The 13,815-nt window shown below is 40.6% G+C and overlaps 1 protein-coding gene across 3 annotated transcripts in view; it reads right to left on the reverse strand.

Annotated features, from left to right (window-relative positions):
• The window catches only part of APPL2 (adaptor protein, phosphotyrosine interacting with PH domain and leucine zipper 2), a 65,197-nt gene that overhangs the window by 8,777 nt on the left and 42,605 nt on the right, over positions 1 to 13,815 (reverse strand). For all 3 annotated transcript variants that reach the window (XM_017895320.1, XM_017895317.1, XM_017895318.1), the window contains 3 exons: positions 8,621 to 8,785; positions 8,402 to 8,454; positions 6,917 to 7,091 (listed from right to left, as the gene is read on the reverse strand). In XM_017895320.1, the coding sequence (XP_017750809.1) occupies positions 6,917 to 7,091; positions 8,402 to 8,454; positions 8,621 to 8,785 (393 nt within the window). The remainder of the gene's footprint in view (positions 1 to 6,916; positions 7,092 to 8,401; positions 8,455 to 8,620; positions 8,786 to 13,815) is intronic.

Genomic DNA, 13,815 nt, shown 5'->3' on the forward strand with positions numbered 1-13,815 from the left:
ATGTATTCTTTGGAAAAGTGTCTGTTCATATCCTTCACCCACTTTTGATGGGGTTTATTCTTGTAAATGTGTTTTAAGTTCTTTGTAGATTATGGATATTAGCCCTCTGTCAGATGGATAGATTGCAAAATTTTCTCCCATTCTGTAGGTTGCCTGTTCACTCTGATGATAGTTTCTTTTGCTGTGCAGAAGCTCTTTAGTTAGAACCATTATTAGAACCCATTTATCAATTTTGGCTTTTGTTGCCATTGCTTTTGGTGTTTTAGTCATGAACTCTTTGCCCATGCCTATGTCCTGAATGGTATTGCCTAGGTTTTCTTCTAGGGTTTTATACTTTTAGGTCTTACATTTAAATCTTTAATCCATCTTGACTTAATTCTTGTATAAGGTGTTAAAGAAGGGGTCCAGTTTCAGTTTTCTGCATATGGCTAGCCAATTTTCCCAACATCATTTATTAAATAGGGAGTCCTTTCCCCATTGCTTGTTTTTGTCAGGTTTTTCCAAGATCAGATGGTTGTAGATGTGTGTTGTTATTTCTCAGGGCTCTGTTCTGTTCCATTGGTCTATATCTCTGTTTTGGTACCAGTACCATGCTGTTTTGGTTACTGTAGATTTGTAGTATAGTTTGAAGTCAGGCGGCATGATGCCTCCAGCTTTGTTCTTTTTGCTTAGGATTGTCTTGGCTATGTGGGCTCTTTTTTGGTTCCATATGAAATTTAAAGTAGTTTTATTCTAATTCTGTTAAAAAAGACAATGGTAGCTTGATGGGAATAGCACTGTTACTTTGGGCAGCATGGCCATTTTCACAATATTGATTCTTCCTATCCGTGAGCATGGCATGTTTTTCCATTTGTGTCCTCTCTTATTTCGTTGAGCAGTGGTTTGTAGTTCTCCTTGAAGAGGTCCTTCACTTCCGTTGTAAGTTGTATTCCTAGGTATTTTATACTCTTAGTTAACAATTGTGAATGGGAGTTCATTCATGATTTGGGCTGTTTGTGTATCATTGGTGTCTAGGAATGCATGTGATTTTTGCACAGTGATTTTGTATCCTGAGACTGCTGAAGTTGCTTATCAGCTTAAGGAGTTTTGGGGCTGAGATGATGGGGTTTTCTAAATATACAATCATGTCATCTGTAAACAGAGATAATCTACTTATCTCCTTCCAATTTGAATATCCTTTATTGCTTTCTCTTGCCTGACTGCCCTGGCCAGAACTTCCAATATTATGTCGAGTAGGAGTGCTGAGAGAGGGCATCCTTGTCTTATGCCAGTTTTCAAAGGGAGTACTTCCAGTTTTTGCCCATGATACTGGCTGTGGGTATGTCATAAACAGCTCTTATTATTTTGAGATATATTCCCTCAATACCTAGTTTATTGAGTGTATTTAGCATGAAGGGGTGCTGAATTTTATCAAAGGCCTTTTCAGCATCTGTTGAGATAATCATGGTTTTTGTCATTGGTTCTATTTATGTGATGGATTACATTTATTGATTTGCGCATGTTGAACCAGCCTTGCATCCCAGGGATGAAGCTGACTTGATCATGGTGGATAAGCTTTTTAATGTGCTGCTGGATTCAGTTTGCTGGTATTTTATTGAGGATTTTCGCATTGATGTTCATCAGGGATATTGCCCTGAAATTTTCTTTTGTTGTTGTGTCTCTGCCAGGTTTTGGTATCAGGATGACGCTGGCTTCATAAAATGAGTTAGGGAGGAGTCCCTCTTTTTCTATTGTTTGGAATACTTTTAGAAGGAATGGTACCAGCTCCTCTTTGTAACTGTGGTAGAATTTGGCTGTGAATCCGTCTCGCCCTGGGGTTTTTTTGGTTGGTAGGCTATTAATGAATGCCTCAGTTTCAGAACTTGTTATCAGTCTATTCAGGGATTCGACTTCTTCCTGGTTTAATCTTGGGAGGGTGTTATGTGTCCAGGAATTTATCCATTTCTTCTAGATTTTCTAGTTTATTTGTGTAGAGGTGTTTATAGTATTCTCTGTTGGTAGTTTGATTTCTCTGGGATCAGTGGTGATATCCCCTTTAGCATTTTTTATTGTGTCTATTTGATTCTCTCTTTTCTTCTTTATTAGTCTGGTTAATGGTCTATCAATTTTGTTAATCTTTTAAAAAAACCAGCTCCTGGATTCATTGATTTTTGAAGAGCTTTTCGTGTCTCTTATCTCCTTCAGTTCTGCTCTGATCTTAGTTATTTCTTGTCTTCTGCTAGCTTTTGAATTTGTTTGCTCTTGCTTCTCTAGTTTTTTTGAGGTGGAGTTTTGCTCTTGTTGCCCAGGCTGGAGTGCAATGGCATGATCTCAGCTTACTGCAACCTCCACCTCCCTGGGTTCAAGCGATTCTCCTGCTCCAGTCTCTCCAGTAGCTGGGATTACAGGCGCCTGTCACCACACCTAGCAAATTTTTTGTATTTTTAGTAGAGACGGGTTTCATCATGTTGGCCAGGCTGGTCTCGAACTCCTGACTTCAGGTGATCCACCTGCCTCGGCCTCCCAAAGTGTTGGGATTACAGGCATGGGCCACCGTGCCCAACCTAGTTCTTTTAATTGTGATGTTAGGGTGTCGATTTTAGATCCTTCCCACTTTATCCTGTGGGCATTTAGTGCTATAAATTTCCCTCTAAACACTGCTTTAGCTGTGTCCCAGAGATTCTGGTACGTTGTGTCCTTGTTCTCATTGGTTTCAAAGAATTTATTTATTTTTGCCTGAATTTCATTATTTATTTACCCAGTAATCATTCAGGAGCAGGTTGTTCAGTTTCCATGTAGTTGTGCAGTTTTGAATGACTTTCTTACTCTAGAGTTCTAATTTGGTTGCACTGTGGTCTGAGAGACAGTTTGTTGTGATTTCTGTTCTTTTGCATTTGCTGAGTAGTATTTTACTTCCAATTATGTGGCCAATTTTAGAATAAGTGCGATGTGGTGCTGAGAAGAATGTATGTTCTGTTGATTTGGGGTGGAGCATTCTGTAGATGTGTATTATGTCCATTTGGTCCAGAGCTGAGTTTCAGTCCTGAATATCCTTGTTAATTTTCTGTCTTACATCTAATATTGACAGTGGGATGTTAAAAGTCTCCCAATGTTATTGTGTGGGAGTCTAAGTCTCTTTGTAGGTCTCTAAGAACTTGCTTTATGAACCTGGGTGCTCCTGTATTGGGTGTATATATATATTTAGGATAGTTAGCTCTTCTTGTTGCTTTGATCCCCTTACTACATGTAATGCCCTTCTTTGTCTTTTTTGATCTTTGTTGGTTTCAAGTCTGTTTTATCAGAGACTAGGATTGCAACCCCTGCTTTTTTTTCTTCTTCTGTTTTTTTGCTTTCCATTTGCTTGGTAAATCTTCCTCCTTCCCTTTATTTTGAGCCTATGTGTGTCTTTGCACATGAGATGGGTCTCCTGAATACAGCACACTGATGGGTCTTGACTCTTTATCCAATGTGCCAGTCTGTGTCTTTTAATTGGGGCATTTAGCCTGTTTACATTTAAGGCTAATATTGTTATGTGTGAATGTGATCCTGTCATTATGATGGTAGCTGGTTATTTTGCCTATTAGTTGATGCAGTTTCTTCATAGTGCTAACGGTTTTTACATTTTGGTATTTTTTTGCAGTGGCTGGTACTGGCTTTTCCTTTCCGTATTTAGTGCTTCCTTCAGGAGCTCTTGTAAGGCAGGTGTGGTGGTGACAACATCCTTCAGCATTTGCTTGTCTGTAAAGGATTTTATTTCTCCTTCGCTTATGAAGCTTAGTTTGGCTGGATATGAAATTCTGGGTTAAAAATTCTTTTCTTTAAGAATGTTAAATGTGTGCCCCCACTCTTTTCTGGGTTGTAGGGTTTCTGCAGAGAAATCTGCTGTTAGTCTGATGGGTTTCCCTTTGTGAGTAACCTGACCTTTCTCTCTGGCTGCCCTTAACATTTTTTTCTTCATTTCAACCTTGGTGAATCTGACGATTATGTGCCTTGCAGATATTGCTCTTCTCGAGGAATATCTTTGTGGTGTTCTCTGTATTTCCTGAATTTGAATGTTGGCCTGTTTTGCTAGGTTGGGGAAGTTCTCCTGGATAATATCCTGAAGTGTTTTTTCTAACTTGGTTCCATTCTCCGTCACTTTCAAGTACACCAATCAAATGTAGGTTTGGTCTTTTCACATAGTCCCGTATTTTTCAGAGGCTTTGTTCATTCATTTTCATTATTTTTTCTTTCATGTTGTCTTCACACTTTATTTCATTAAGTTAATCTTCAATCTCTGGTATCCTTTCTTCCACCTGATCAATTTGGCTACTGATACTTGTGTATGCTTCACACAGTTCACATGCTGTGTTTTTAATCTCCATCCATAGGTTGTACCCACTGTCTAACCAGTCCCAATGAGATAAGCTGGGTACCTCAGTTGGAAATGCAGAAATCACCTGCCTTCTGCGTTGGTCTCGCTGGGAGCTGCAGACTGGAGCTGTTCCTATTCAGGCATCTTGTCTGGGAATTGATTTTTCTTTTTCAATCTTCTGATTTTCTGTGTGACCTCTAAATGGTCTCAGAACCTATTCCACTGCAGGGGTATGTTTACTGTGGTGACGTATGCATAGCATCAGATTTATCATTAATGATGTTTAGTGTCTTCCTAACTTTGTGCAGCCATTACCACTATCTAGTCCTAGGACATTTTTATCATCCCAGAGGAAACTTCATCTCCATTAAGAAGTTACTCATTCCTCCTCTCACCCTCTGGCAATCTCTAGTCTGTCTTCTGTCTCTATAGATTTGCCTATTCTGGATATTTCATATAAACAGAACCCTATAGTATGTTGCCTTTTGTATCTGGCTCCTTTCACTTAGCACAATGTTTTCATCATTCATCCATGTTGCAGCACATATCAGTCCTTTGTTCCTTTTTAAGGCCAAATAATATTCCATCATACGTATATACAAGTGGAGTATCCTGTATCTGAAATTGTTTTGGATTTCAGCTTTTTTTTCAGATTTTAGAATACTTGCATTATATTTACCAGGATGAGCATCTCAAAATCCAAAATGCTCCAATGAGCATCTCCTTTGAGCATCAAGTTGGCACTCAAAAAGTTTCAGATTTTGGAACATTTGAGATTTCCAGATTTGGAATGCTCAACTCAACCACATTTTGTTGATCCATTCATTTGCTGTTGGGCATTTGTATTACTTCCACTATTTGGGTATCGTGAAAAGGACTGCTATGAGCATTTGCGTATAAGTTTTTGAACACTGTATTTAATTCTTTTGGGTAACTACCCAGGAGCCCGCCAAACTATCTTTTCACAGCAGCTGAACCATTTTATATTCCCACCAGCAATGGGTTCCAGTTTCTTCACATCCTTGTAAACGCTTATTTTCCATTAAATATATATGAGATATATAAATATATATATACACATCTATGAGACAGAGTGCACACATGCCATCTTGATATGGAGTGACATATCTCATTGTGGATTTGCTTTGCATTTCCTTAATAACACATAGCATCTTTTCATGTGCTCATTGGTCATTTGTATATGATCTTTGGAGAAATGTCTATTTCAAGTCCTTGGTCCATTTTTTAATTGGGTTGTCTTTCTGTTTTTATAAGAGTTCTTTGTACATTTTGTGTACTACATCCATATTAGATAGAATTTGTGAATACTTTTTTCCCATTCTGTAGGTTGTCTTTTCATTTTGATGTGCTGTGGTTTTTCACAGTACTTTTACATATATTTTCCTTTGATCTTTTTGGTGGAAATTATTCCAGGACCATTAGGATTATTAACAACCATGAGCCCATTTCTGTAAAAGGTCCAGGACATACTGAAAGAAAAACTTTAAATAAATATAAGGTTTTATTAGTAAGAACTTAATTCTCAGATAAGGTTCATAATAAATGAAAAGAATGGGCTTAATGAATGGAAGAAGCTATATCCTGATTTTTGCTATAGTCCTAGTTACCTTTTTTGAAGCTAACGTTCATTGAGTACTTTTAATGGGCCACTGAATTGTAAATGTTTTACATATATTAGCACATTTATTCCTCATGACATTTATTTCTCATGACAACAGTGGAGGGTGTGAATAGTTATTTTCATTTTACAGCTGAAAAAACTGAGGTACAGAGGCTCAAAAACTTGCTTAAGGTCACATAACTAAGAAATGCTGAAGCCAGGAATAAACTGAGACATTCTGGCTCTAAAGCAGTGCTGTCCCTCAGAAATGTAATGGAAGCCTTATACGTCATTGAAGTTTTCCCAGCAGCCACATTAAGTGAAAAGTAACACATGAAATTAATTTTACTTAATCCAGTATATCTAAAATATTACCAGACACGTGATTAACCTAAAAAATTAGATGTTTTACATTCTAAATCTTAGAAATTTGGTATGTATTTAACACTGAAAACACATCTCAGTTCAGGCTAGTTATGATGCAGATGCTACCTCTGGCTACCGTATCATATGCCCAGGTTCATAACCAGGACTTTGGTCATATCTGAAACCCAGATCATATTACCTGAAACCCTAAATCATGTAGTTAATATGGCCTGCTCTCTCTGTGATGGCCAAGTTATTTAGGCAGATTTGGCAGATTTTTTAGTTTTTTTCCCCATTATTTTTATAAATAGTACTCTCAGAAAAAAAAACTTTCCATTTTCAAGCTCTGACATATAGAGAATAAATCTAGTGTGATAGCATCTTGGTGAACAACAGTATTCACTCACCACTGAATTTTTAAAGATACCAGTTCTTGTCTCTAAGGGAGCACTTTCTAGGCTGTCTTATGTAAAAAATAGTGGGGGCAAAAGCAAGAGTAGTCTCTTCATTCCAACACTAACATTTCAGATGGGTGAATTAGCCTTAAAAGGGTTAGCTGAAGCCGTAAGAAAGTGTGAAAATAAAACTGAATGTACCTCAAAGATTGACTGGTGACCATCAGATGGGATTCTGTCATGCGGAAGATGTTGTGAATAGCGCGAGCAGCCAATACTTGTCTCATTGCTTCATAAATCACTTCAGTAGTGCTGTCTGTTTTAACTGCCATTGATCCCAAAAACCGAACTATAAACATCTGCTGCAAAAGAGAATCTGCAAGACAGCATTTTCCACTCAAGATCTCATTTACTTCCTGCTGCTGTTGATCTGCACACCAGTGTCAGATGTGCTGGTTTTGCCTGCTTTCTGTGGAGGAGCTTCTACCAAAATTTCTCAATATCGCTTTTATAAGCCCAATATTGCCAAAGCTCTGCCTCTTCCATTGTCTACATTTTGTCAGTTTGTTCGGAACTACTTCATTAGATTAGAAAGGCTTTTCTTCATCTATAAAATGAGATGATGGTGGTACCAGATGAACATCCTTCTAATGCTGAAACTAGGTGACTACAGTGTACCTTTTCTCTGAAAGAGTGCGTTGTCTAAACAATAGAAGATTCATTACTTTGGCCCACTGATAAAGTCCTCTTAGAAAGGAAAAGTCATTTGCAGGATATAAGATCTCATGTTGGGTCTCATGCAATTCATACTTCATGCCTATTACTGAAAGGCAGTGACAATGTTTCATAGCCTAATGGAAGTAGAACTGGCTGCTGAGAGTGGCGCATAACTTGACAAAACTGACTCTCAGCGACCATAACTAGAAGATCAAAGAAGGTTTTTCTTTTCTTTTTTGAGACGGTCTCACTCTGTAGCCCAGGCTGGAGTGCAATCGCGTGATTTCAGCTCACTGCAACCTCCGCCTCCCAGGTTCAAGTGATTCTGACATCTCAGCCTCCTGAGTAGATAGGATTACAGGCGCCCATCACCACACCTGGCTAATTTTTGTATTTTTTTTTTTGTAGAGATGGGGTCTCACTGTGTTGCCCATGCTGGTCTTGAACTCCTCTAAGCTCAGGTGATCCACCCGCCTCGGCCTCCAAAAGTGCTGGGATTATAGGCGTGAGCCAGCGCGCCAGCCATCAAATATGTTCTTAAGTACATTATAAGAATGTAAAAAACCAAACATTTGAATTTGAAAGACCTAAATATCATTCATTTGTGTCATCTTCAAATTCAAGAACAAGTTATTTGTGCTTTTGGTTTTCTAAAACGAAATAGCATATTTCCAATTCACCAAGCCTGCATTTGAATGTGGTAACAGATTCAGATCTCGCATTTCTGTGCTATGCTACAAAAAGGCTGTGGCTAACAGTGAAACAGCTGTACAGGGTCTTTCAGCTGCCCTTCAGTTTTTATCGAAGACTTGCCTCCATTGCCGATATCTTACTAAACTTTCAGAAAGAACAAATCTTCAATTCATGTTCCTAACCGTAGCTCTCTAAAACATGACTTCACATCTTATTTCGACGCCCCTCGTCATTTTGTGCAGGGCAAAGAATAAGGACGCCAAACAAGTCACTTACCTTCTGCTTCTGGAAATGACTCATCCTCAGTTTCACCAAAAGGGTTGGTACGCCTAGGGGAATAGCCAGAGTTGAACAAACACGACAGCAGCAGCTAGAAGGGCACTTAGCACTTGAACTGGAAGTCAGAATGGCAACAGTCTTTGGTGGTGGAGGGGGACACAAGAGACCTCAAATTTACTTTCAGTTCTCCCAGAGATAACCTCTCTCAGTCCATACCTGCTCCCTCTGTTCTGATCAAGGAATTCTGTAGCAGGAAGCACAATATCGAATTGAATCGGCGTTCCAGGCGCTATCAGCTCCTCTGCCTTAGGTAGACTGGCTGTTGCTTTGGGAACAATCTTGTCATTTTCATTTTCCATCTCTGAATTTTTCAGGTTCTGGCTGAAGGGGACAAAATCAGTTCCCTTAACCTTACGCTTTTATAATCAAGTGAATACTTGTTGAAGGCTGAGGTAACTTTTATGAATGAAAATACAAGGGGAAAAGATTTAACTCAATCCCTTAACCCATTCTACAAATAAACCGTCTTCAAACTTCCTTCATATCCTTGGCTAAAAACCCTCAGACTGCCCCATTTCCTGCAGTTCTCTCTGCTGCACAGCATCCTGCACTGTGCTACTAATTTTCTGTTTGTATCCTTCTCTGTGAGGCAGGTTTTGGAGGGCCTATGCTATAACTAAGTAATATGTATTCTTACCACATAGTAGGCACTCAAAAATGTTAGCCAAATGGACTAAAGGTCCTGGCTTGGCATTTAATCACCATCTGGCTCTAACCTCCCAAAAGCCTCCATTTCCACTCCTTTAATGCACCCTCTATGAGAGCTGTACCACACATACCATATGCTTTTCCTTATTTCCATCTTCATCCCAATTCTGCTGCTCACCCAACTCTCCCAACCCAGCTCAAATTCTTCCTCATCCATCCACTAGGCCAGCCTGCACCCCGCCTCCTTCCTCTGATTCTTCTAAGTTACAGGCACAGTCTTGCAGCCCTGTGTGCCTCCTGAGCTTCACACTATGCCCACACTCATTGCTGATATCGTGGCCCATCAAATACTGTGCTCTCTGCAGAGAGATTAATCAGGCACCAACATGTTCTCCTCCAGTCTCAGAATACTGTAATTTAACTTTTCAACGTTTAAAAAATCTTTTCTCCCCAGCCAGACTATAAACTCCTTTGAAGGGCAAAGAGTATCAATGTATTTTGATTTCTTTCATTGCCTGGACCATAAAAAGCTCTCAGTGATCTTTCTGTTCATTGGATATGTCAATATTTTCCTATTTCTCAAACATGTCAATAACTGAATGTAGTATATCAAACTACTTTACAACAGGTATTTGACAAATGATCATACTTACTGGAATGTGGATTGAAACACTGTACATAGACTTGTAGATGGTCACTGCAAGGCAAGCCCTTGGAGACCACTTCGTCTGACCTCCATTGTTCACAGAAAAGGAAACTGAGGCCTCTGGAGAAATTGAGCAGTTTTGAAGGCACTCAGTTACCTGGTGGGCAAGCCAGATTAAAAACGGTCTCCTTACTGCCAGGAGAGTGCATCCCCAGGATGTCATATTGCCTCAGTAACCCTAAATGGGAGAGTCACATCTGCTGTTTGATCCTGTCTTTAAGAGAGGGCTGTGATATAATAAGTAGTAAGCACTGGAGAAAGCTATGAGTAGAAGCTTCAAGGGGAGAAAGTGAGTCCAAGATTTTGGCTCCCCAGAGAGTCAAAGTGGGGAGGTAACAATCCAGATAGGATGGGGCCAGGTTGTAGAGGGCCCTTATACCATCAGGTGGGGTCTGAGCTTGACACAACAGCATAGGGAGCCACCAAAGACTCTGAACATAAGAGTGACATGATGTTAACTTTCACCTGTGATCTCCATGTCACCAGCTCTAATGGACACTTTGCAGTCATCATAATTGACTTAAAGCATCTAACACAGCTGATCTCTCCTTGAACTCTTCTCTCTTGGTTTCTGCTGGTGCCACATTAATTTATAGAGTTTCCTCCTACCTTTCTTGATGTTCCTTCTCAATGTCTTTTGCAGGCTCCTTTTCTCCCCTAACTGCTGGAGTTCTTTAGGATTCGGTTGCAGGCTCTGCTTTCCCCTCCCTCTCCTCTCTCCCATAGAGGACCTCATCCACTGCTGTTCAGTGCTGGGAGTCCCCGATTCATACACCCAGCCCAGACGTTTTCTTTGCACTCCACACCTGTATCATCTGTTGACTGCTTGATAACTCATATGGGATGTTTCATAGGCCTCTCATGCTTAACATGTCCAAAACTGAACTCTTCGTCTCTTTAAGAAACACCATCTGCCCAGGTGTTCAGCTCCAACTGGAGTCATCCTTTGATCTGTCCTTTTCTGTTTACGCTTATCTATCAAGTCCCATAGGTTTTACCTCCAGACTAAGTCCACATCCATCTACTTTTCATCTCTGCCGTGATCCTGGTCTAAACCACCATCATCTAATCCTGGGCTGCTAGGATGCCTCCTCACTGGCTACTGACTTGCTCTGTTCTGTGTTCTCCAGAGCAGCCAGAGCTAACTTTGGAAAATGGAGAGTGGGTATCTCCATCTCCATCACAAACACACAGCTCTCAGAGCCCTTCCACAGCTCCCTGCATGCTTCCTTCATCATCAGTCCCTGCCACCCTCCCCCCCCCCCCCCATCATGCCCCATGATCTCCCTCTGCCTGCACTGTCCCGTTACACTGCCTCCTTTCAGTTCCTCAGATATACTAAGCTCTTCTCTATCCTGTTACCTCCACAATTGCTACCAAGAATACACTACCTCTGGCTCTTTGCAAGAGTAGCCGCATCTTGTCTTTTACTTTGTAGCTTGAATATTATCTTCACAGCCAGGCCCTGCACAGGTCTCCTCTTCACCCTCCATGATAGCACCTCATCTCCTTAACGTCGCAGTGCTTACCTTTTGCCTGTTCTCCCCAGTAATCTCTATGTTTCCTTACCTAGGCAAGGCCTGGGCAAATAGTAGATACTCAAATATTTGTTGAGTAGCTGGATAAATGAATGAACAGTAGATATATAGTAACTGCAGAATGAGGGAAGTCTACATATGATACTTGCTTAGAAGTAAATGGCAGTTTGTTCCCAAGAACACAATTTCTCTGCTTCTTTCCCCCCACTGTCATCAAAACATTGCTTTATTCTTAGTGGGATGACCCTAAGAGAGATAGCAGCCCTCTCCCCACAGCTCTGGGGCCATCTGGCAGCCACATCTGTCCCCCATCCAATCACTGGGCTAATTCAGCTGGCTGGCTAGAGTCATTTGTTTTCCCCCAGGGAGTCTTCTGTGTCCCTTCTGTGGGATCCTTTTGGTCTAAGAATATGATTTGCTTATTCTAGAATAGGGGAGAAAAAAATCAGTTACTGAATAATTAAATATGGGCTGCAAATTGTCTTTTTAGGAAACCTATCACACCTTCTAATTGCAAACCCTCCTAAACTATCCATCAACACCCTTGAGAGATGGCATATCAGAGCTAGAAGGGTCCTAGGAGGCCAGCTAGTTCCTTGTATGTTACAAGGCTGAGAAGACAAAGGCCCAGAGCGTTTACTGACTTACTCAGGGACATCTAGCTGTGTATGACACAAGGCAGAGCTATCATTAGAACCCATGTCTCTCAACTGCAGGTCTGGTATTCCCTCCACTGTGCATATCAAACATTTTTGTAACTTTACAAAGCGAAGACATACATTTACCCAGGAGAAGGCTACAGGATTAACCCTCACTGACTGGATGGATCTTTAGTTCCACTTCCTTTCATATAGTGCCTTCCTTAGAGTTCCATTTCATAAAGCATGCTACTTGTATAAACCGTTAAATCCTTAAGTTATGGTGCTGAAATATTTCTCGGACTTGTTGCCTCTTCCTCCTCTTTTTTTAAAACACTTGTTTAAGTTCTCATGTTCTGCTTCACAGCTACTACTACATCAACATCCTACTGGGTCTTGCACGCTCCCCTTCTTCCGACAACCTGTATCCAATTTATCCTACCCAGGTGCAGAACAGTCTTCCTAACCCTGGTTCTGACCATTGCCCATTTTCCCAAAACCTTCCGTTTTGTTCCACTGCCTGTAACTCCTAAGCAGGGCACCCAGGTCTTTCCAGTTAGACTCAAACCTATTTTCTGGCCTTACCTTCTCCCATTCCTTCTCAGGCACCCAGTCAGTGCCCAGCGTGTGAACACTGGCTCCACACTGCACAGATCCTGGGAAGTTACTTAACCCTGAGTTTTTAATGACTTCCTTCTGGGGTCATTAGATATTTGTAAAAAATGTAATGGGGTTCTTTCTACCATGCCACTAAAAGACGAACACTAAATATAGTCATAATTTTAATTTACCCTTTAATGCCAGGCTTTCATTAGTATGAAAATACAGCCCTCTACCATTTAACCAGATGGAAACTCCCATTAAGACAAAGGGTAGGATTCCTGGAATAAATTCTAAAGCAGAATTCAAAATGAGGAAAGCTGTATGCATGAAAATGTTTGCTCTAAATGATGATAACAGTAAACGCCAGGGAGATAACCTAAAGAATCAATGGTTAATAAATGGTGGAATGGGCCAGGCCAGTGGCTCATGCCTATAATCCCAGCACTTTGGGAGGCCGAGGCGGGTGGATCACTTGAGGTCAGGAGTTCAAGACCAGCCTGGCTAACACAGTGAAACCTCATCTCTACTAAAAAGACAAAAATTAGCCAGGTGTGGTCGCGGGCACCTGTAATCCCAGCTACTCGGGAGGATGAGGCAGGAGAATCACCTGAACCCGGGAAGTGGTGGTTGCAGTGAGCCGGGATTACGCCACTGCACTCCAGCCTAGGTGACAGAGTGAGACTCCATCTCAAAAAAATTTAAAAATAAATAAATAAGTAAATAAATAAATGATGGAATAGGGTGTAGTTACTAAAAGGAACAATTCTGAAAAGTGTAGAAATAGTTAAAGTATGTGCAAATACAAAATAAATGTATGTATAAAACTATCACCGTATGTGCAGACTTATGGGCATTAATATGGATATATAAAAGGTGATTTTTTTTCCTTTTTAAAAAAATTTTTGCTTTCGTTCAGTTACTTTGTTGACACTGATAGAAAATGTGGGGAGAACTCCTGACTAGCAGGCCCCTCCGTGCATGTCCTGTTTGCTTGGACTGCAGCAGCACGGCCCAGTGGAAGGGACAGGGGCTGCTGACATCAGACAGGCTTGACTCCTAGCTCTACCACTCACACATGGTGTGAACATGGGCAGATGTTTAACCTTTCCCAGCCAGCGTTACTGCTTCTGTTAAACAGGCTGAAACACATGCCTTGGTTTGTGTGGATTAAGCAACAACTCATTTCATATTCCTAATCCATAATTTGGCTCCACAAAA

The sequence above is a fragment of the Rhinopithecus bieti genome, unplaced genomic scaffold (assembly GCF_001698545.2).
Source record: "Rhinopithecus bieti isolate Rb0 unplaced genomic scaffold, ASM169854v2 scaffold_24306, whole genome shotgun sequence".
Taxonomy (NCBI): domain Eukaryota; kingdom Metazoa; phylum Chordata; class Mammalia; order Primates; family Cercopithecidae; genus Rhinopithecus; species Rhinopithecus bieti.